General features: G+C 45.6%; 1 protein-coding gene across 1 annotated transcript; it reads right to left on the minus strand.

Annotated features, from left to right (window-relative positions):
• Positions 1-14,859: 14,859 nt before the first annotated feature.
• LOC123410966 (mugineic-acid 3-dioxygenase-like) lies at positions 14,860-16,214 on the minus strand. The gene is made up of 4 exons (XM_045103884.1): positions 16,141-16,214; positions 15,750-15,997; positions 15,334-15,655; positions 14,860-15,214 (listed from the first exon to the last, which is right to left on the minus strand). Exons 1-4 carry the CDS (start codon positions 16,207-16,209, stop codon positions 14,954-14,956), a joined length of 900 nt encoding a protein of 299 aa, XP_044959819.1. The 5' UTR covers positions 16,210-16,214; the 3' UTR covers positions 14,860-14,953.
• Positions 16,215-25,099: the final 8,885 nt, after the last annotated feature.

A 25,099-nucleotide genomic window follows, 5' to 3' on the forward strand; every position in this document is an offset into this window, starting at 1 on the left:
CTTGTCAAGAATCAAAAACAAAAAATAAAAACCATGAAAAGCATGGGAAAATGGTGAAATGGAAAAACAAACAAAGAAAATCGATGAAAAAAACCCGAAAAACAGACACATAAACCTGAAAAGATAGTGGATATCCGGCTTTCCTACTTCATCTAGTAGTAGTAGTACAACCAACCAACCAAGAGAGGTTGGGATCGAAACAACCAACCAACCAAGAGAGGTTGGGATCGAAACCCACATACGACATTACTTCCTTTCCTTTATTTCATTTAAGTACACTGACGGGCCGGCCCGTTAGCATAGACCTTGTTGCGAAATATCCCGTACATCTTGTTTAAAGCGAGAAATAGTCGCCGCGCTATTGCCCGCTTTTAGCACTGGGGAACAACTGATGCTCACAGTCGCATATGGATGGGCCGGCCGGTTACGTAGACCTCGATGTGAGAAATCCGTATGTCTCACTTAAAGCAATAAATAGTCGTCGTGCTATTGCTTGCGTTCAATGCTGGGGAGCAACAGGGGCTCACAACCGCATCTGTGTTTCTCCTCCCAAGAACAAGCAGAGCATAAAAAAATACCGTAAAAATAATTATCAGCAGACGTAATATTTAGCACCTACAACTGGATATCTTTTTGGTTGTCTGCTAGCAAAATCGTCATTGCCTGGGATACTAACAAAACTACATCGACACTAATTTCGTGTAATCTCTGATTATATGTTTGTTTCTTGTTCTTCCCGCAACTAAAAAGAAAAAAAGGTTTGTTGGTTGTTCCGTGCACTGTAGTAAATCTTATTCTTCTTTTCCCTAGTACTATATTCCCGTTTCACTTTTGAACCTTCTTTTTTCTTTGCCTTATTCTTAACATCCACGCTATAGTGCTATTTTTAACAACAGATCTTCTAGCCTATCTATTTTTGATTAAAAAAGTATGATGCTATATTGCTGCTAACAGCACGCTATAGCGTGTAAAAAATCGTCTCGCTAAATTGATCATACAATGTCTCATAAATAGCATATTTTTTTAAAGACGGCCCTAATTTTTACAGTGTGTTATTCTTTTCCTTGTTATTCTCTACTACAATTGAAACTCGTTGTTCAGCAACCAAACCGCGGGCCAATCCAATTCAGAACTTTCGGTGAAGGATTTCAGACAGTAGATGTGTAGAAGAGCGGCAACGGCAATGTTGTGTGACCGAGATAATAGATGAACAACGCAATGGATCGATAAGGACAAAAAGATATAAGTGTGTTTGGTAGCCCGCATTATGCACAATCAGGCCCACGTGGGGGTGAAATTGACATATTTGGTTGCCTAACCTTCATCTGCTTTTCGGTGAATACGGAACTTAAAGCACCCCGGGGCTATCCGTAAGAACAGCCGAATCGGTGACTTTTGGCGAGCTAGGCTCGTTCCTACCATGTGTGCCCCTTCGCTGCACGCCTCGGAAAGCACGGGAGACGGATGAGAAGTCTCATAATTCCTCTCCCTCTTTCTTGCACAGCCCACTATCAATTCGCAATGCTTGATGGACAGCCCACACCAGATTCGTAATACATAAAAGTAATTATTATTATATATCCTTGTTCAATATAATCGTTTATTATTGATACGTCTCCAACGTATCTATAATTTTTGATGGTTTCATGCTATTATCTTGTCAAACTTTGGATGTTTTGCATGCCTTTTATATATTTTTTGAGACTAACTTATTAACTCAGTGCCAAGTGTCAGTTCCTGTTTTTCCATGTTTTTTACCCCTTTCAGAGGAGATTTTGAAACGGAGTCCAAACGGAAGAAAATCCCCGAAAAGAGTTTTTTCCGAAACGGAAGAAGATCGGGAAGCTTGGGAGCCAAGGCAAGGGCCATCCAGGCTTGTGGGCCCCCTGAGCGCCCCCTGACCTAGGGGTTGCGCCTATAAATTCCCTAAAAATCCCAAAAAATTCAGCAGATCATCGAAATCACTTTTCCGCCGTCGCAAGCTTCTGTCTCCGCAAGATCCCATCTGGGGCACATTCTGGTGCCCTGCCGGAGGGAGGATTCGGACACGGAGGGCTTCTCCATCAACACCATGACCTCTCCGATGATGCATGAGTAGTTCACCGTAGACCTACGGGTCCATAGCTAGTAACTAGATGGCCTCTTCTCTCTCTTGGATCTTCAATACAAAGTTCTCCATGATCTTCATGGAGATCTATCCGATGTAATCTTCTTTTGCGGTGTGGTTGTCGAGATCCGATGAATTGTGGATTTATGATCAGATTATCTATGAATCTTATTTGAGTTTCTTCTGATCTCTCTTATGCATGATTTCATATCCTTATAATTCTCTTCGAGTTGTGGGTTTTGCTTGGCCAACTAGATCTATGATTCTTGAAATGGGAGAAGTGCTTGGTTTTGGGTTCATACCGTGCGGTGACCTCACCCAGTGACAGAAGGGGTAGCGAGGCACGCATCGTGTTGTTGCCATCAAGGGTAAAAAGATGGTATTTTCATCATTGGTTTGAGATCATCTTGCTTAAGGCGTTACTCTGTTCGTCACGAACTCAATACACTAGATGCATGCTGGATAGAGGTCGATGTGTGGAGTAATAGTAGTAGATGCAGAAAGTATCGGTCTACTTGTCTCGGACGTGATGCATATATGTATGATCATTGCCTTAGATATCGTCATGACTTTGCGCGGTTCTATCAATTGCTCGACAGTAATTTGTTCACCCACCGTGATATTTGCTATTATGAGAGAAGCCTCTAGTGAACACTATGGCCCCAGGGTCTACTCCACACCATATTTTCAGCCTTACACTTTTTACTTCGTTGCACTTTCCGCCTTGAGGTCTCACTTTGCAAACAGTCTTGAAGGCATTGACAACCCCTTTGAAGCGTTCGGTGCAAGCTTGTTTGTGTTTGCGCATGTACTCTGGACTTCACGAGGCCCTCCTTATGGATCGATACCTTGGTTCTCAAACTGAGGAAATACTTACTGCTCATGTGCTGCATCACCCTTTCCTCTTCAAGGGAAAAACCGACGCAAACCAGAGAAGTAACAAGAAGAATTCCTAGCGCCAAGGTAGGACTTTTGTTGCGGCAGAAATTATCCATGCTAGAATTGTATTGATTAGAAACTAAAATACATGTGTGGATACATAGACAACACACTGTCCCTAGTAAGCCTCTGATGGACTAGCTCGTTGATCAAACATGGTCAAGGTTTCCTGACCATAGACATGAGTTGTCATTTGATAACAAGATCACATCATTAGGAGAATGGTGTGATGGACAAGACCCAAACTATAAACGTAGCATATGATCGTGTCAGCTTACTTCTACCGTTTTCTGCATGTCAAGTATCTGTTTTCTATGACCATGAGATCATGCAACTCCCGAACACCGGAAGAATGCCTTGTATGTATCAAACGTTGCAACGTAACTGGGTGACTATACAGATGCTCTACTAGTATCTCCGAGGGTGTCTGTTGGGTTGGCGTGAATCGAGACTGGGATTTGTCATTCCATATGACGAAGAGGTATCTTTGGGCCCACTCGGTAATACAACACCGCAATGAGCTTGCAAGCAATGTGACTAAGGAGTTGGTCACGGGATCTTGTTTTACGTAACGAGTAAAGAGACTTGCCGGTAAGGAGATTGAGCTAGGTATGGAGATGCCGACGATCGAATCTGGGACAAGTAACATATCGATGGACAAAGTGAATAGCATACGTCATTGATTGAATCCTTGACATTGAGGTTCAACCGATGAAAGATCTTCGTAGAATACGTAGGAACCAATATGGGCATCCAGGTCATGCTATTGGTTATTAACCGGATAGTGTCTCGGTCATGTTTGCATAGTTCTCGAACCCGCATGGTCTACACACTTAAGGTTCGGTGACGATATAAGCTATACGGACTATATGTTCGGTCATGTGATATATTGGATGTATGAGATGATCATGTTGTAATAGTTAATATCTACTTGCACGTTGATGGTACGGCAACCGACAGGAGCCATAGGGTTGTATTTAAACTAATGTTTGTGCTTGTAGATGCGTTTACTATATTGCTAGGATGTAGCTTTAGTAGTAATAGCATGAGTAGCACGACAACCCCGATGGCGACACGTTGATGGAGATCATGGTGTGGCGCTGGTGACGAAGAAGATCGTGCCGGTGCTTTGGTGATGGAGATCAAGAAGCACGTGATGATGGCCATATCAGGTCACTTATGAATTGCATGTGATGTTAATCCTTTTATGCACCTTATTTTGCTTAGAACGACGGTAGCATTATGAGGTGATCTCTCACTAAAATTTGAAGACGAAGTTGTGTTCTCCCCGACTGTGCGCCGTTGCTACAGTTCGTCGTTTCCAGACACCACGTGATGATCGGGTGTGATAGACTCAACGTTCACATACAACGGGTGCAAAACAGTTGCACACGCGGAACACTCGGGTTAAGCTTGACGAGCCTAGCATGTGCAGACATGGCCTCGGGACACATGAGACCGAAAGGTCAATCATGAATCATGTAGTTGATATGATTAGCATAGGGATGCTTACCACTGAAACTATCCTCAACTCACGTGATGATCGGACTTGAGCTAGTGGAATTGGATCATGAACCACTCAAATGACTAGAGAGATGTACTTTTTGAGTGGGAGTTTAGCAAGCAATTTGATTAAGTTAAACCCTAATTATCTTGAACATAGTCTAAGTCCACTTTGAATATATTTGTGTTGTAGATCATGGCTCACGCGACAGTCACCCTGAATTTTAATACGTTCCTAGAGAAAACTAAGTTGAAAGATGATGGAAGCAACTTTGTAGACTGGGCTCGTAATCTTAAGTTGCTCCTGCAAGCTGGGAAGAAGGATTATGTCCTTAATGCTGCGCTAGGAGATGAACCACCCGCTATGGCTGACCAAGATGTTAAGAACGCTTGGTTAACACGGAAGGAGGACTACTCAGTAGTTCAATGTACAGTCTTATATGGCTTAGAGCCGGGACTTCAACATCGCTTTGAGCGTCATGGAGCATACGAGATGTTCCAGGAATTGAAGTTTATCTTTCATAAGAACGCCTGTATCGAGAGGTATGAGACCTCCGATAAATTCTATGCTTGCAAGATGGAGGAGAATTCGTTTTTCAGTGAACATGTGCTCAAAATGTCTGGATACTCAAACCGTCTAGCTGAGTTGGGGATTGAACTCCCGCAAGAGGCTATCACTGACAGAATTCTTCAATCACTGCCGCCAAGCTATAAGGGCTTTGTGTTGAACTACAACATGCAAGGGGTGAACAAGTCACCCGGCGAGTTGTTCGCGATGCTGAAAGTCGCAGAGTCAGAACTCCGTAACGAGCATCAAGTGTTGATGGTGAATAAGACAACTAGTTTCAAGAGAAACGGCAAAGGAAAGAAGGGTAGTTCGAAGAAGAGTGGCAAGCCTGTTTCCAATCCGACGAAGAAACCCAAAGCTGGACCTAAGCCTGAAACGGAGTGCTATTATTGCAAGGGTATGGGTCACTCGAAGCGCAACTGCCCCAAGTATCTAGCTGATAAGAAGGCGGTCAAAGAAAAATCAGGTATATTTGATATACATGTTATTGATGTGTACTTAACCAGCTCTCGTAGTAGTGCCTGGGTATTCGATACCGGTTCTGTTGCTCATATTTGCAACTCGAAACAGGAACTGCGGAATAAGCGAAGGCTGACGAAGGATGAAGTGACGATGCGCGTGGAAAATGGTTCCAAGGTTGATGCAATCGCCGTCGGCACAGTTTCACTTCAGTTACCATCAGGATTAGTTATGAACTTAAATAATTGTTATTTAGTGCATGCGTTAAGCATGAACATTATATCTGGATCTTGTTTATTGCGAGACGGTTACTCGTTTAAGTCAGAGAATAATGGTTGTTCTATTTCTATGAGTAATATCTTTTATGGTCATGCACCCAATGTGAGAGGATTGTTCATATTGAATCTTGATAGTGATAATACACATATACATAACATTGAGACCAAAAGAATTAGAGTTAACAATGATAGCGCCATGTTTTTATGGCACTGCCGTTTAGGTCATATTGGTGTAAAGCGCATGAAGAAACTCCATGCCGATGAACTTTTGGAATCACCTGATTTTGATTCACTTGACACGTGCGAACCATGCCTCATGGGCAAGATGACTAAAACTCCGTTCCCCGAAACAATGGAGCGTGCAAGTGACTTGTTGGAAATCATACATACCAATGTGTGTGGTCCGATGAGTGTGGAGGCGCACGGCGGATATCGTTATTTTCTCACCTTCACTAACGATTTGAGTAGATATGGTTATGTCTACTTGATGAAACACAAGTCTGAAACATTTGAAAAGTTCAAGCAATTTCAGAGTGAAGTTGAAAATCATCGTAACAAGAAGATCAAGTTCCTACGGTCTGATCGTGGGGGTGACTATGTGAGTTTCGAGTTTGGTGCTCACTTAAGACAATGTGGAATTGTTTCACAGTTGACACCGCCTGGAACACCACAGCGTAATGGTGTGCCCGAACGTCGTAATTGTACTTTATTAGAGATGGTGCGATCTATGATGTCTCTAACCAATTTGCCGTTATCGTTTTGGGGTTATGCATTAGAAACAACTGCATTCACTTTAAATAGGGCACCATCAAAATCCTTTGAGACGACACCATACGAACTGTGGTATGTCAAAAGACCAAAGTTGTCGTTTATTAAAGTTTGGGGATGTGATGCTTATGTCAAAATGCTTCAGCCTGAAAAGCTCGAACCCAAAGCGGAAAAGTGCGTCTTCATAGGTTACCCAAAAGAGACAGTTGGGTACACCTTATATCTCAATTCCGAGGGCAAAGTGTTTGTTGCTAAAAACGGAGCTTTTCTCGAGAAGGAGTTTCTCTCGAGATAATTGAGTGGGAGGAAGATAGAACTTGATGAGGTTATCGAACCTCTCATCCCTCTGGATGGTGGCGCAAGGCAAGGGGAAACCCCTGTAGTTGTGATGTCGGTTGAGGAGGAAGTTAATGATGATGATCATGAAACTCCAGATCAAGTTCCCGTCGAACCTCGCAGGTCGACGAGACCGCGTACTACTCCAGAGTGGTACGGTAATCCCGTCTTATCAATTATGTTATTAGACAACAATGAGCCTGCGAATTATGAAGAAGCAATGGTGGGCCCGGATTCCAACAAATGGCTGGAGGCCACGAAGTCCGAGATAGGTTCTATGTATGAAAACAAAATGTGGACTTTGGAAGTACTACCTGAAGGCCGCAAGGCTATTCGGAACAAATGGATCTTTAAGAAGAAGACGGACGCTGATGGTAATGTGACCGTTTATAAAGCTCGACTTGTGGCAAAGGGTTTTTCACAAGTTCAAGGAGTTGACTACAATGAGACGTTCTCACCCGTAGCGATGCTTAAGTCCGTTAGAATCATGTTAGCAATAGCTGCATTTTTCGATTATGAAATCTGGCACATGGATGTCAAAACGGAGTTCCTTAACGGTTTTCTTAAGGAAGAGTTGTATATGATGCAACCCGAAGGTTTTGTCGATCCTAAAAATGCTAACAAAGTGTGCAAGCTCCAGCGATCCATTTATGGACTGGTGCAAGCATCTCGGAGTTGGAATAAACGCTTTGATGAGGTGATCAAAGCATTTGGGTTTATACAAGTGGTTGGAGAATCTTGTATTTAAAAGAAAGTGAGTGGGAGCTCTGTGGTGTTTCTAATATTATATGTGGATGACATATTGCTGATTGGAAATAACGTGGAGTTTTTGGAGAGCATAAAGGATTACTTGAATAAAAGTTTCTCTATGAAGGACCTAGGAGAAGCTGTTTACATTCTAGGCATTAAGATCTATAGGGATAGATCGAAACGCCTGATAGGACTTTCCAAAAGTACATACCTTGATAAAGTTTTGAAGAGGTTCAAAATGGAACAGTCCAAGAAGGGGTTCTTGCCAGTTTTACAAGGTACGAGATTGAGTAAGACTCAGTGACCAGCAACTGATAAAGATAGAGAGCATATGAGCACCGTCCCCTATGCTTCAGCCATAGGATCTATCATGTATGCAATGTTGTGCACTAGACCGGACGTTAGCCTCGCCATAAGTATGGCAGGCAGGTTCCAGAGTAATTCAGGAGTGGATCATTGGACGGCGGTCAAGAATATCCTAAAGTACTTGAAAAGGACTAAGGAGATGTTTCTCGTGTATGGACGTGACGAAGAGCTCGCCGTAAAAGGTTAGGTCGATGCAAGCTTTGACACAGATCTGGACGACTCTAAGTCACAGACCGGATACGTATTTATTTTTAATGGGGTGCGGTAAGCTCGTGCAGTTCCAAGCAAAGCGTCGTAGCTGATTCTACATGTGAAGCGGAGTACATGGCTGCCTCGGAGGCGGCTAAGGAGGGTGTCTGGATGAAGCAGTTCATGACGGATCTTGGAGTTGTGCCGAGCGCACTAAATCCAATAAGCCTGTTTTGTGACAACACGGGTGCCATTTCCTTAGCAAAGGAACCACGGTTTCACAAGAAGATCAGACACATCAAATGACGCTTCAACCTCATGCGCGACTACGTCGAAGGAGAGGACGTAAATATATGCAAAGTGCACACGGATCTGAATGTGGCAGACCCCCTGACTAAACCTCTTCCATGGGCAAAGCGTGATCAACACCAGAACTGTATGGGTGTTACATTTATTACAATGTAATTCGCATGGTGATGTGAGGGATAGATTATTCACTCTAGTGCAAGTGGGAGACTGTTGGAATTATGCCCTAGAGGCAATGATAAATAAGTTATTATTATAATTCTTGTATCAAGATAATCGTTTATTATCCATTCTATAATTGTATTGAATGAAGACTTAGATACATGTGTGGATACATGGACAAAACACTATCCCTAGCAAAGCCTCTAGTTGGCTAGCCAGTTGATCTAGGATAGTCAGGGTCTTCCGATTATGTACAAGGTGTTGTTGCTTGATAACTGGATCACATCATTGGGAGAATCATGTGATGGATTAGACCCAAACTAATAGACGTAGCATGTTGATCGTGTCATTTTGTTGCTACTGTTTTCTGCGTGTCACGTATTTGTTCCTATGACCATGAGATCATATAACTCACTGACACCGGAGGAATGCTTTGTGTCTATCAAACGTCACAGCGTAACTGGGTGACTATAAATATGCTCTACAGGTATCTCCGAAGGTGTTCGTTGAGTTAGTATGGATAGATACTGGGATTTGTCACTCGGTGTGACGGAGAGGTATCTCGGGGCCCACTCGGTAATACAACATCACATACATGCCTTGCAAGCAATGTGACTTAGTGTAAGTCACGGGATCTTGTATTACTGAACGAGTAAAGAGACTTGCCGGTAAACGAGATTGAAATAGGTATGCGGATACTGACGATCGAATCTCGGGCAAGTAACATACCGAAGGACAAAGGGAATGACATACGGGATTATATGAATCCTTGGCACTGAGGTTCAAACAATAAGATCTTCATAGTATATGTAGGATCCAATATGGGCATCCAGGTCCCGCTATTGGATATTGACCGAGGAGTCCCTCGGGTCATGTCTACATAGTTCTCGAACCCGCAGGGTCTGCACACTTAAGGTTCGACGTTCTTTTATGCGTATTTGAGTTATATGGTTGGTTACCGAATGTTGTTCGGAGTCTCGGATGAGATCACGGACGTCACGAGGGTTTCCGAAATGGTCTGGATACGAATATTGATATATAGGATGACCTCATTTGATTACCGGAAGGTTTTCGGAATAACCGGGAATGTACCGGGAATGACGAATGGGTTCCGGATGTTCACTGTGGGGGCAGCCCACCCCGGGGAATCCCATAGGCCTTAGGGGTGCCGCACCAGCCCTTAGTGGGCTGGTGGGCAAGCCCAAGAGGGCCCCTCCGCAGGATAAAAAGAAACCAAAGAGAAAATAAAAAAAGGGGAAGTGGGAAGGAAGGGAAGGACTCCACCTTCCAATCCTAGTTGGACCAGGATTGGAGGAGGAATCCTCCTCCCCCCTTCGGCCGACCCCCTTGGGGCTCCTTGAGACTCAAGGCAAGGCCCCTCCCCTCCCACCTATATATACGGAGGTATTAGGGCTGATTTGAGACAACTTTGCCATGGCAGCCCGACCACATACCTCCACGGTTTTTCCTCTAGATCGCGTTTCTGCGGAGCTCGGGCGGAGCCCTGCTGAGGTTAGATCACCACCAACCTCCAGAGCGCCGTCATGCTGCCAGAGAACTCATCTACCTCTCCGTCTCTCTTGCTAGATCAAGAAGGCCGAGATCATCGTCGAGCTGTACGTGTGCTGAACGCGGAGGTGCCGTCCGTTCAGCACTAGATCGAAGCGGATCGTGGGACGGATCGCGGGACGGTTCGTGGGACGGTTCGGGGGGCGGATCGAGGGACGTGAGGACATTCCACTACATCAACCGCGTTTATTAACGCTTCTGATGTGCGATCTACAAGGGTACGTAGATCTGAAATCCCCCTCGTAGATGGACATCACCATGATAGGTCTTCGTGCGCGTAGGAATTTTTTTGTTTCCCATACGACGTTCCCCAACAATGGCACCATTGATCGTTATAAGGCAAGACTGGTAGCTAAGGGGTTTAAGCAATGCTATGGCATTGATTATGAGGACACTTTCAGCCCTGTTGTTAAAGCTACTTTTATTCGTCTAGTTTTATCCTTTGTTGTTTCCAAGGGATGGAGTCTTCGACGGCTAGATGTGCAGAATGTGTTTCTTCATGGTGTTCTGGAACAGGAAGTGTATATGAAGCAACCTCCTGGGTTTGAGGGTTTGAGTATAAGAATTCACCATTTCATGTCTGTAAGCTTGATAAAGCCTTGTATGGACTGAAACACGCTCCCAGAGCATGGTACTCTCGCCTCAGTGCAAATATGCAGCAGCTTGGGTTTGTGCCATCAAAATCTGACACATCCTTGTTTATTTATAACAAGTTCAAGACATCCATATTTGTTCTAATATATGTTGATGATATTGCTCGTTTGCTTAAGGATGCAATTGCTCGTTTGCTTAAGGATTTAAGTTCAGAATTTGCTCTAAAGGATCTAGGGGACTTGCATTTCTTCTTAGGAATTGAGCTAAAGAATATCAAGGATGGTATTCATGTCTCCCAAGAAAAATATGCAAATGATTTGTTAAATAGAGTTGGCATGAAGGATTGGAAGTCGTCACCTACACCTTTGTCCAGCTCAGAGTCATTGACTCTAACTCAAGGAGAACTCCTGAATCAGGAAGATAATACCAGTTATAGGAGTATTGTTGGTGCCCTTCAGTATTTGTCTCTGACTCGGCCTGATATATCATTTGCAGTAAACAAGGTTTGTCAGTTCTGCATGCACCCACCACTGCACATTGGACAGCAGCAAAGCCCATTCTCAAGTATGTGAAGAATACGACCAGTCTCGGTTTAGCTTTCAGAAAATCTTCATCTACTCGTATTAGTGCCTTTTCCGATGCGGATTGGGTCGGTTGTCTTTATGATAGAAGATCCACTGGTGGGTTTGCAATTTTTTATGGCCAAACTTAATTTCATGGTGTGCTAAGAAAAAAGCAATTGTCTCAAGGTCAAGTACAAAGTCAAAATATAAAGCATTAGCAAATGCAACAACTGAGGTGATTTGGTTGCGGTCTATTTTGAAGGAACTTGAAATTCAACAAGCTTTGCCTCCTTGTCTTTGGTGTGATAATCTAGGTGCTACACACTTGTCTGCTAACACAGTGTTTCATGCCAGGACTAAGCATATTGAAATAGATTTTCACTTCGTCACAGAACGAGTTGCAAACAAGCAGTTAGAAATCAGATTTATCCCCTCCAAGGATCAACTTGCAGATGGGTTTACAAAAGCATTGCCAGCTAGAGGCTTTGAAGAGTTCAAATGTAATCTAAACTTGCGGCGCAGTTGTGATTAAGGGGGGATATTGAACGTAACATAATGTGACAGCAGTCATGGTTGATCTCCTCCTCTTCTCTCTGTTTAACCTAGCTTGTGTTCCAAGGATAGCTAGAGATATAGATAGAGTTTGTTGTAGTTTAAAGTAGTTTGAGATTCTATATCTTCTTGTGTTTCTACTCAATCCGAACATTGAAATCATACCGAGAGGTTCTCTCGTTCTATCAATATAAACCTGCAGGCTCTCCTCTGGAGGGTTGAGACGCTTCATCATATTTCACAACAACAACCCTGAACAAATCTGCAAGAATGTCTAAATAAAGTTCCTCATCTCTCCGGCCTTTACAAGTCCTGTTTTGTTACACGTTGTGTACAGAAACACATCCAACACGTTGCACAGTGAGTAGCCCAAAAGTTCCTGAAGCCTGTAACGATATTAACTTTCCTACTTGTACTTTGTTACGCGGTCTTCGTCTACATGACGTGACTCCCTCGGTTCCATCCAGCCACGAGATCGAGGGGTCGTGACTTCCGGTGAAAACCGCGTCGACCTCGGTCATGGCGGACGATGGCGGCGTCTAGGACGTCGTTACCAGCCCATGGCATCGTTGTTGCAGGTCGTGGCACCACACTCGTGATGCTCCGAGGGAAACCTTAGATCTGGATCTACCGGTCGGGCGATGATGACATCTTCGATGTGGATTCCCTCCTGAGGGCATCGTTTTGGAGTACGTGCTGGGTGAACGGGACAAGAGGAGGAGCGGTGTTTGTTCTACCGTGAGCCATGCGGTGTAGCCCGGCGGCATGGTGCTGCGGTGGTTCGTCGATAGGCACGTGTAGGCGGATACATGCAGGATGGTGACGCTGTCTGGCACCGTGGTGGCGTCGACGGCAGACCTCGCAAGGATGATGCGTTTGTTCTAGCTCTGGAGAGGGTACGATGGTAGATGGTGGAGGCGGCCTCTGCGCCGGACCAGTTTGGGATCCAGTCTCAGTGGTGGTTGGGGTGGAGCATCAGACTATATATGTTAGGATTTGGTGCGATATCTGTTTGGTATTTGGCCTGGATATTCAGCACACCTTCATCAAGGAATAGGAGTAGCAACATGTGTTGCCTAGATGGTGGCTTCAGGCTAACTGATGTATTACGTTGTATGGTCTCTGTGAATAATTAATAAAATGGTTGTATGCATCGTCTAGATGCAGAGGCCGGGGGTATATCCTCCTTTTCTAAAAATAATAATAATAATAATTGTTACGCTCATGCCAAAAAGAAAATGTATGTACGACATGATTGACCAGAATCTGTATAGATCATTCCGTGCTTATTATTTAGTGGAAAAATCTAAGTTAAAGTGTGCGCAGCTTGTCCTTTTCGTGCGGCGACGCGCTGCGATTTGCTTGACATGCCAATATTGCGTTGCTGACGTGATGCTACATTGTGTCAAATGCCATACTGCTTGCTGACGTGATGCTACAGTGTGTCAAATAGTAAGTTTTGCTGCAGTACAGTCAACCTGAGCTATGAGTGGTGCGCTAGTGTGCTAGACATGACCCTACTAAATGGTTTTAAATCCAGGAAGCATAAAGGTTTAAACCTACAGCAAGTGTTTGAAACTATTTTTTTTTACAAATTTTGGTAACAAGTACTGTATTTATGATCTAGTCCCTCCGTTTTTAAATACTCCCTCCGTTCCTAAGTATTTATAGATTTTATTAGAGACTACATACGAAGCAAAATGAGTAAATTTGTACTCTAAAGTATGCATATATACATCTTTATATAGTCTTATAGTGAAACCTTTAAAAAAGCTTATATTTAGGAACGAAGGGAGTATATGACTTTTCTGCCAACTTAAATTGAGCTGTCAAAACGTTATATATTTAGGAAAATAGGGGGTAGCAACTAAATTCCCTCGCAAAAGAGTATTAGTGTTTTAAAATGTCTTATATTAATTTACAGAGGGAGTAGCAACTAAATGCCCTCATAAAAGAGTAGTAGTGTTTTAAAATGTCTTATATTAATTTACAGAGAGAGTATGTGACAAGTAAAAGCATTTTTAGTTTAAAAATAAGTATATTTAGTCTAGTAACTAAGTTATTTTAAAAGTGTAAATCAAGTACCTATAATCTGGCAATTAAATGCCCTGTCACAAAAGTATCTTCCAAGTAAAAGATTCTTAGTTTATAAATAAGTACAACTAATCTGGCAAGTAAGTTGTTTTAAAATTGAAAACCGAGTACCTGTAATTTGGCAACTAAATACCCTGGCACAGAAGTGTCTTGCAAGTAAAAACATTTTTTAATTTAGAAATAAGTATGTCTAATCAGGCAACTAAGTTATTTCAAAATTGAAAACCAAGTACCTATAATACGGCAAGCAAGCATGCTATTTGTTTTTGGCAACTAAGTAGTCTAAATATCTGGCAAATAAGCACATCCAAATCTGATAACTAGCACTTCCTCTGTAAACTAATATGAAAGTGTTTAGATTATTTAAATAGTATTTCAAATGATCTTACATTAGTTTACGAAGAAATTATTGTTTTTATAATCTGGTAACTAAGTATGTTTAAATATTTGGCTATTAAGTATTCATAATCTGGTGATTTAGCACGGTTAATACGACAACAAAGTACTTGTAAAGCCAGCACTAACTTTTTGTAATCCGACAACTAAGTAATTGTAAATTGGTGACTAAGCATGATTAACTAGAGCTGGACCATGTGGTGAATAGTGCTCTTTTCTGCGTTATTTAGTTCAAACATACAACTTATTGGTCACATTTGTATTGCTTGGTATCACCAACACGTACGACAGGTACGTCCGATCTCATCACATGTCACGACTAAATATCTCGTATCAGCTAGATGTAACTGACACCCGTCGCGACTTGAGAGACATTAGAATAAAACTTGGCATCACTTGGCCTTTCTCGAACGATCGAGGAAGTGATGCAAATCCTCTTTCTCCTGGTTCTGCTTCATATTCCCTTCTGGTTGTTATTGATGTTAATGATCTGATTGATTGAGGAATCCAGATTGACAACGTTGTGCTTGCGCTTGAACTCGCCGACGGTTAGGGTGCGGTAGCGTGGCGGGTTGTCCTCGCTGACGAACTCCTCCGCAGGGCCGACGACGCAGTCGTCCGCCGGCACAATGAACGAGGCCACTGACAGCCGGGGCTCGGCAAAGTTGGTGGCCGCGCGGTGCTCGACAGCCTTCAGATACCCGTTGGTCACGACCTGCATGCATGAATATAGTGTGTATATAGTGCAAAACCAAGAAATGAGCAATCTGAATTATATTATTACTGGATATTCAGTACTAGTAATTACACTTAACGACGATGCAAAAAAGTCACCTCGAGCTGTAGGCCGAAGTTGATAACCAAGGAGTTTGGCACGGGCTGGACCTTGATCCAGCCGCCCTTGTAGGCGATCTCGAGGCCAGGAACGGCCCCGGGGAGGAGGACGGTCATAAGGTCCCGGTCACAGTGTGGCGGCAGGCCCAACGTCCTGCTCGGGTTCGGGCTAGGCGGGTAGTAGTTGATATCGACGACCACGCGGCCTCCGCTGATGTCCCCGACAAAGAAGTCTGGCCAGAGTCCCAGTCCCTCGCACAGCAGCCGCAGGATCTCCATGGCCACGCCTCTTGCCAACGAGGTGTAGTTCCCAACAACCTCCCTGCAGATTAGAATCGAAGGCGCAAAGATCAGTTGACATGAAAGCAAGCCATTCGATTCGTCGGCCTAAATGGTTGCAGCTTAATTATTATTACCGGAGCATCTGTGGCTTGTGGGGCCAGTCCTTGGTGTCGCCCGAAGGCAAGGGGTAGAGGAGTTCGAGGACGTCAATCCAGTACTTCTCGCCTAGGGTCTCGAAGGCGGAGCCGCAGAAGAGCTTGTTGCGTTCGCTTCTGTCTTCAGAGAAGAACTCCGCCTTGTCCTCCGCAGGCATATCGAAGAACTCATGGCACACCGCGTACATTTCATGCAGCATCGGCTCGGAGATGCCATGGTTGACCACCTGCATGCAATGCAATACTACCAGTTGGTCGGTCAATTCCGATAATTCAAGCAGGTGGATTGGTTATTTTATTTTAATTTTTTTTTAAAGGTGGGATTTTTTTATTGTTGATGAGATGGATCCATCGAGAGCGAGCAACTAGCCTGGATGAAGCCGTACTCCTTGCCAGAGTCGAGGATGGCTTGGCGGACCTCGTCGCGGCCGCGGGACATGTCGATGATGGCACTGGTGGAAAAAAGGCCTTTGGTCGCGGTTCGCAACTGCCATTAGTCGCGGTTGCGCAACCGCGACCAACTAAGCGCGACTAAAGCCCCCCACCTTTAGTCGCGGTTTCTTAAGAACCGCGACTAAAGGCCCGTCCACGTGGGCGCCAGGCGGCCGTCGGGGCGGAGGACCTTTAGTCGCGGTTCTTCTGGCCAACCGCGACTAAAGGCCCGCGCGCCCCCCCCTAAACCTGTTTTCTGTTTAATTTGTATTGTTTTATTTCTTTTGTGCTTTATTTTAATTTTGAAGGAATTTCATATATTCTACGGTACTACATACATGCATATGAATGTACAATTTCAAACAAATTTGAAATTAGAACCAAAAAGAATTCAAGAGGAATATACAATATATATTCAATATCATCGGATGACCATATACAATTTTGAACAAGTTTCCATACATAATTTAATGCATATAAAGTTCTACGTCCTCGTAATGGTGTTCTCCTTTAGGATGGAGGACTTCCCTGCTGAACCATCCAGCTAGTTCCTCTTGAAGTGGTCGGAAGCGAGCTTCTGGACTAAGCATCATCCGGAGGTTATTCCTTTTAGCATTGGTATCACTCGGAACCCGCTCAGAGGTGTATCTCCGGATCATCTCACAGACATAGTATCCACATAGATTGGTCCCCGCTGGCTGAATATCCCCAGCATTCTTCGGCTTTGACCTTTTGAATTCTAGCTCTTTTTTGAATTCACCGACCTTTGTATCTACGAACCGTCTCCAAACCCTACGAGGCAAAGAAAATTAAATGAACAAGAGAGTTATTAGTTACTTGATATTAGGAAATGAACGAAATAGGCCGATCGATATAGAGCGCAAATGAATGAAAATAATTACTTCTGCAGCATTCTTCTCATGCCGCCCCAAAGCTTTGGATCCATATTCAGAGAGTCGTGGACGAGACATTCTGAGGTGTTAACTTTAATTACTAGCAGAATCCAGTGGAACCTGCGGACACGATACATGCACAGTACGTCATGCATAACTCATCGATTAGCCGGCCACATACCATGCATGGAGTAAACAAAAGAGAATGTGCTCAAGACAGAAACACTCACCCAAAATGGTAAGGAAATAGAATATCACTTTTGAGTTCCTGCTTTGTAAGAAACTGCCACAGGTCTGCCTCCATGTCGGCGGGGTGATGCTCCAACACATGTCCATTAACGATGTGTGGGTCAATGAACCCAACATCATGGATGTTCCTTACTCTGCATTCCTTAATCTTCATTCTGCATGTATAATAGCGGACACAACAATATAGTTAGGACATATATATAGTGCAGGCAATATGAACGAGATGGGGTAGAAATAAATCACTTACAGAACGTAGCAACTGATGATAGATTTGTCGAGATCGCGCAGATTGAAAAGCTGGAACAATTCACTCAGTTCAATTTGTACATAGTAATGTTTGAAGTGATGCTCATGTCTAACTTCCGCATAAATATAATCTTTGGCGCTTTTATTTTTTATGTAACCCTTGTACCATTTCAGCAGACCTTTCATTTGTGGAGGTAGATCCTTTTCCTGCGCAGGCTCGACGAGAGGCCCATTCTTGACATATGTAATTACTACCTCCTTCACTGGCGCCTCATCAAGGCCTAACAGTTCACGAAGAGTAATACCTAAGTTGGCCGCTTGTTCTCTGGCACTCGTTGCAGTCAATCCCTGTGCTGCCGCAGCTTGTATGATCTCGGGGGCATCCGGACCGGCGGCTTCCACTATAAGCGGGGCAATCGATTGTTTACTTTGTTCCCCGAGCTGGGCAACTTGTTTCCCGCTTTTTTTACTTTCGGCCTTCTCCCGCTCTTTGTTCTCCTTGAACATGAGTGCCTGCCTGCGAAGTTCACGTGCATAGTCGTCAGGCAGATTCTTCGCGGCTTGGGACGGTGTGCTCAAAAATGACTTAGCCCACTTCTTTTGCTCATCAGAAAATACTGGCTTGGGCTCGGGCTCTCTTTTCTTCTTGCAGTCCGCCTTCCATTTCTCCAAATCAGCAGCCGCGGCCGTGTCGACTTCCTCGGCACTACGTTCCCAAGGCCTTGTGGGGAGAGGCTTCAGTGATGGCTCCGGTACCTTTGTGGTCTTAGGTACATAAGGGTCCGGGTTAATAATCCAGGACTGCTTCTGCTTCTGCTTCTTTGCCGGAGGTGGATTGGGGGGCGGCGTCTGATCACCCGCCGGACGAGGACTGGGGGGCGGCGTCTGATCACCCGCGGGACGTTGTGGACTGGGGGGCGTCGGCTGACGTGACGGAGGTGTAGGTGAACCGCCACCACCACCACCACCACCACCACCGCCACCGCCACCACCACCACCGTAGGGGGGTGGACTTGTTGTCCTTGGCGCCTCGCCTGGAAACTTGATAAACTTCTTTTGCCATAGAATGAAATGGCGCTTGACATCTCCAAGTCTTTTCTCCCCTTCAGGTGTAGCAATGTCAATCTCCAGGTCCTCAAACCCTTGGACTATGTCCTCCACCGTGACACGAGCATAGCCATCTTGAATGGGGTTGTTGTGGTGGAGTGCTCCAGGTAAACATGGTAAAGCACTGCCGATGGCTACCTTCATGGACATGTTCCCGATAGGATAATACAGATGACATTCTTTCATCTCCTTTATATCGTCCACGGGGTAGCGAGGAGGCTCCGGTGCAGTAATTTCGACCACCAGAGGCTCCGGTGCAGTAATTTCGACCACCAGAGGCTCCGGTGCATTAATTTCGATCGTCGGTGCATCTGCACCAGCCGGTGGGGCCTCCGTGGAAGCCACGCTGCTTCTCCGCTGCTGGCTTCCGAGATCCGCTGGATGATCTTCATGCTGCACCCGAGCTGCATCTCTTTCGGCTACTAGTACACTCATGGTTTTCTTCATCACATCCATTTCCGATGCCAACCGCGCCACAACATCTGCTTCCCGATCCATCTTTCTCTTACGGCTTCTGTAACCGTACGGGTCATCGTTCTGGGGGAACCCTATTTTCCACGGAATGTGCCCCATGCCTCGTACACGTCCTCCGTGTTCAGGATTCCCGAGGGCTTTTGTCAGCGCGTCGTTCTCTCTGTTGAACTTGATCTTCCCCTCTTGAGCATCCCTCATTGCGTCAATAAGGGCTTGGGTGGGTTTAATTAATTTGCCCCGGTAAACACACTCCCCTGTCTCCGGGTTCAGCGTTCCCCCATGCCCGTACCACCAGCTTTTGGCCCTTGGGTCCCATCCCTCCGTACCTGGACGGATTCCTCGCGCCCTCAGCTCGTTCTCCATCTTCTCCAACCTAGGCAACAAAATGCGATACCCTCCTGGCCCCATAATATGATTGTACTCCTTCTTAGCCGCATTTTCCTTATTTTTTTCGATATTTGAATGAACTGCTCCGATTTCTTTTGCTTCACAAATTCTGGCCAATCATGTTTCAGTTTCTCATATTGTCCTTTGAAATCCGGAGTCTTGTTCTGCTTGACAAAGTCATGGGCTAGATTTTGCTTGAATTTCCGGAATGCGTCGGCCATCTTATGAAGAGCGAACTGTTTGACTAGCCTCCTCCTCTCCTTGTTTTCCTCAATCTTGTTACCCTCCTCATCGAATTTGTTGTATTCCGGAGGTAGAACGAAATGTTCCATAAGCTTCTTGAAGCAATCTTTTTTTGTTCTCTTATCGACAAAAGTGAAACCTGCAGTAATTCGTGCCTTCTTTGGCTCATTCCACTCCTGGACGGTGATCGAGACGTTGTCTCTAACAACGGCTCCGCATTGGCTGACAAACTTGGTGGCGTTCTTGCGGGGCTCCAGCGGCCTGCCGGTTGCACTGTCGACAACCTCGATGGTGCATGTTTCTCCTTGTTTCATCGTCTTGGTTGCGCCACGCTTTGACGACGTACTCGATTGTTTCGACGATCCGGCCGAGGGCTAAAATAAGAAAGAGAGTCGCGCGCGTTAGTACACACATATTTATTCAAATCAGTTAGTTTGTATCACCAGAGGCTCAATGTATATATATACCTCGGCGCCGGAGGTGGTTGCTACTTCCATTTGAAGATCGTCGTTTATCGACGTTTGTTCGGCATCATCTTGCTGACGGCGCCCTTCATCTTCACCGTCAAGGTTCAGATAAGAAGAGATATCATCTTCTTCTTCTCCGGTCGGCACATATAGAATATCGCCGTTTATGATGCCGAACATATGTGCTTCACCGTCCGGATCATAGTTGTCCATAATCGGGTCAGCTCTATCGTCCGCCATTATGTCAGTCCTGAAAACATGTAGTAAAAACAAATTAATTAAGTGAAGAAGGGGGGCGGTGGCGGTGGCGGTGGCGAAAGGGCGGTGGCAAAAGGAGGGGCCGAGGAAGGGGTGGGAGAGGGTGTCGCGGTAGAGCGCGAGACGGGGCGGCAGACGACGGCGTCACGGAGAGTTTTAACTAGAGTTTTTGACCGTGAACCTGCTGCTTCAGCTTTGCACTGGCCGACCGCCGATTCGCTGGTTCATTTGCTAGTTTTTTTCAATTTAGATTGATTAATTATTTAAATTGATGATTTTTTAACTCGATGATCTTTTTTATATTCGATGAAACTTTTTCATATTTGATAGTCTCTGTTCTTTTTCATATTCGATGAAACTTTTTATATTCGATGAAACTTTTAAATAGATAGTCTCTGTTCTTTTTCTTCCAAGACGTTCTTCCAAGACGTTCTTTTTCTTCCAAGACGTTCTTCCAAGACGTTCTTTTTCTTCCAAGACGTTCTTCCAAGACGTTCTTTTTCTTCCAAGACGTTCTTCCAAGACGTTCTTTTTCTTCCAAGACGTTCTTCCAAGACGTTCTTCCAAGACGTTCTTTTTCTTCCAAGACGTTCTTCCAAGACGTTCTTTTTCTTCCAAGACGTTCTTCCAAGACGTTCTTTTTCTTCCAAGACGTTCTTCCAAGACGTTCTTCCAAGACGTTCTTTTTCTTCCAAGACGTTCTTCCAAGACGTTCTTCCAAGACGTTCTTTTTCTTCCAAGACGTTCTTCCAAGACGTTCTTCCAAGACGTTCTTTTTCTTCCAAGACGTTCTTCCAAGACGTTCTTCCAAAACGTTCTTCCAAGACGTTCTTTTTCTTCCAAGACGTTCTTCCAAGACGTTCTTCCAAGACGTTCGTTCTTCCAAAACGTTCTTCCAAGACGTTCGTTCTTCCAAGACGTTCTTCCAAGAAAGCGAGGAAGGCGGGCGCGGCGCGGGAAAGATGAAAGGAACCAACCGCGACGGCGAGGGCGGTGACGGCGGCGACGACGGCGAGGGCGACGACGACGGCGAGGGCGACGGCGGGCGGCGTCGACGAGGGCGAGGGCGACGGCGGCGGCAGGCCTTCGGCGCGCGCGCGACGGTTGGAATCGGAGAAGACGAGAGAGATGGAGAAGACGGCGGCAGGGGAGGCGACCCGCACTGTATTTATAGCCCCCCCTTTAGTCGCGGTTGGGGACGAGACCCGCGACTAAAGGTACCCTTTAGTCGCGGGTCGCCTCCCCAACCGCGACTAAAGGGTTTTTGGCGGGTTTTTTGCCTTCCCGCGCCCCCCCCCTTTAGTCGCGGTTGGGGAGGCGAACCGCGACTAAAGGGTAACCTTTAGTCGCGGTTGGCCAGACCAACCGCGACTAAAGGCCCCCCCCAAATCTTCTTTTATTTTCAGAACCTTTTATCTTTTTCTTTTCAGAAAAATCATCATTGCTTTTATAGAAACTTCAAACATTTTATTTTCTGTTTTCTAAGCATATTTTCGTAGGAAAAATATGCATAGAGACAATACATTGAATCTGCCTAAAACGGGACAGAAAAAAGAGAATCCATTTAAAGGGAACATTGGCCACAGCCTCTCTCCCCCCCGGCCTGGGCCGGCCTTCGGCCTCGACCCATCTTGCTCACGCCTGCCTGGTGCGGTGGCTGTGATGCCCCGCTGAGAGGCCTCTCGCCCGAGCCGTGAGCGCGCCGCCCCTTTCTTCTCCTATCCGCCCGCTGAGAGGTCGTTTTTGCGTTCCCCGCGCGCAACGACCTTTAGTCGCGGTTGGTCTGGCCTTTAGTCCCGGTTGCACCAACCAGCCGGGACTAAAGGTTAGATGACCAGCTCTGGATTCCTCTTCTTCCCGCCATTTCTTCCCTGTCTTCCCGCCTCTTTCTTCCCGCCACTTTCTTCCCGCCTCCTGTCTTCCCGCTCCCATTTTTCCCGCCATTTCTCACTACATATATGTAGCCCGGCTTGGCCAGCATTATCACATCTCTACAATCTCTCATCACTCTCTCATGGCTTCCACCGCACCCACTCTAACCTACCAGCAGGTGGAGGAGCTTTGCGCCTCGAACTACCCTTGTCCACCGGGCTACCGCGTCCCCACCGGCTGGAGCCTAAGCGCCGGCGGCGTGCCGGTCCCTCCCGTCCCTCAGGGTACTGCGCGCCGGGCGGCCATCACGAACCACTACTACCTCGACCTCACGCCGGAGCAGCGGATGAATCCCCGCTGGCATCCCGATAACCAGCATACTTGGGACGCCTTCTTCATCAATCGGCGTGAGAGGGCGCTCGCCAGGTATGAGGAGGACGGTCTGCCTCCTGGGAACTTCCACGAGGCCGGCCGTCGGCTATGGTGGTACGGCCGGACTCTGCAGAGCGTCATGGACTACATCACGGCCGGCGATATCCCCCGCCTGCGCTACCCTCAGTTCGAGCCACGAGCGCCGCCCGACGACAGCGACGACAGCAGCGACGACGACGGCGGCAACTTAGAAGGCGACGACTACCAGTACAACGACGACAGCGGCTATGAAGACTACGAGTATGCATATTATACGCCTAGGCAGGAGTATGACTAAATCACTCCAAATTTCATGTATCATCAGTGGTATCTCGAATCATTCGAAAATGGACACCAAACACATCACGGGTAATATAATTCACATGATCCATTCAACAAAGTTTGGTACAATAAATTATTACACATCATTTCTTCCCTTGTGTCCCTGCTTGCTTATGATTGTGCCGTATCCATGGAGCATCCTCATCATTTAACTTAATGCTTGGGTCGGTGTTCACTTTGAAGGGCGGAATTTCAGCAAACATATTATAATCTTCTGACATGTCTGTCTTGTCCTCCACTCCCACGATGTTTCTTTTCCCTGAAAGAACAATGTGGCGCTTTGGATCATCGCATGATGTACTGATCGTTTTCTTATCTTTCCGTTTCCTCGGTTTGCTACTCATGTCCTTCACATAGAAAACCTGAGCGACATCTTTCGCTAGGACGAATGGTTCGTCAAGGTAACCAAGATTGTTGAAATCCACCATTGTCATTCCGTATTGCTGGTCCACCTTTACCCCACCTCCTGTTAGCTTGAACCATTTGCACCGGAACAAAGGGACCTTAAAGGAGGGTCCATAGTCAAGTTCCCATATCTCCTCTATGTAACCATAATATGTGACCTCTTGCCCATTCTCGGTTGCTGCATCAAAGCGGACACCACTGTTTTGGTTGGTGCTCTTTTTATCTTGGGCGATCGTGTAAAATGTATTCCCATTTATCTCGTACCCTTGGAAAGTCGTTATAGTCGAAGATGGTGTCTTGGCCAACATGTACAGCTGATCTACAACATCATTGTCATTCATTAAATGTTTTCTCAACCAACTGCCGAAAGTCTCCATGTGGGCCTTCCTAATCCAGGATTCAGGCTTCCCCGGGTTGTCAGAGCGTAAAATATTCTTGTGTTTCTCAAAGTACGGAGCCACCAAGCTGGAATTGGTCAGTACAGTGTGGTGTGCTTCAGTCAGAGAATGGCCGTCCATACATATCGTTGATTTCCTTCCGATCGTGCCTTTTCCACTTAGTCTCCCCTCGTGCCGCGATCGAGGAAGACCAATCGGCTTAAGGTCAGGAACAAAGTCAACACAAAACTCAATTACCTCCTCATTTCCATAGCCCTTGGCGATGCTTCCTTCTGGCCTAGCACGGTTACGAACATATTTCTTTAATACTCCCATGAACCTCTCGAAGGGGAACATATTGTGTAGAAATACAGGACCGAGAACGAAAATCTCTTCGACTAGGTGAACCAGGAGGTGCGTCATAATATTGAAGAAGGATGGCGGGAACACCAACTCGAAACTGACAAGACATTGGATCACATCGTTCTGTAACCGTGGTAGAACTTCTGGATTGATTACCTTCTGAGAGATTGCATTGAGGAATGCACATAGCTTCACAATGGCTACTCGAACATTTTCCGGCAGGAGCCCCCTCAAAGCAATCGGAAGCAATTGCGTCATAATCACGTGGCAGTCGTGAGACTTCAGGTTTTGGAACTTTTTCTCCGCCATGTTTATTATTCCCTTTATATTGGACGAGAATCCAGACGGGACCTTCATACTGCTCAGGCATTCAAAAAAGATGACCTTCTCTTCTTTGGTCAGAGCGTAGCTGGCACGACCTTGAAACCATTCCGGATGCCGGTCATCAGGGTCTTTCAAACGTTGCTGGTCCTGCCGTGCTTCCTTTGTATCATTTGTCTTCCCATACACGCCCAAGAAGCTTAGGAGGTTCACGCAAATATTCTTCGTAACGTGCATCACGTCGATTGCAGAGCGGACATCTAGGACTTTCCAATATTCTAGCTCCCAGAATATAGATTTCTTCTTCCACATGGCTGCGTGCCCGTCAGCTCCCTTCGGAACTGATTGTCCGCCAGGACCCTTTCCAAAGATGACTTTCAAATCCTTGACCATATCAAATACCTCAGCACCAGTGCGTTCCGCAGGCTTCGGCCGGTGATCTGCCTTGCCGTTGTAATGCTTGCCTTTCTTTCTTACTGGAT

This window comes from Hordeum vulgare, chromosome 7H (assembly GCF_904849725.1).
Source record: "Hordeum vulgare subsp. vulgare chromosome 7H, MorexV3_pseudomolecules_assembly, whole genome shotgun sequence".
Lineage (NCBI taxonomy): Eukaryota > Viridiplantae > Streptophyta > Magnoliopsida > Poales > Poaceae > Hordeum > Hordeum vulgare.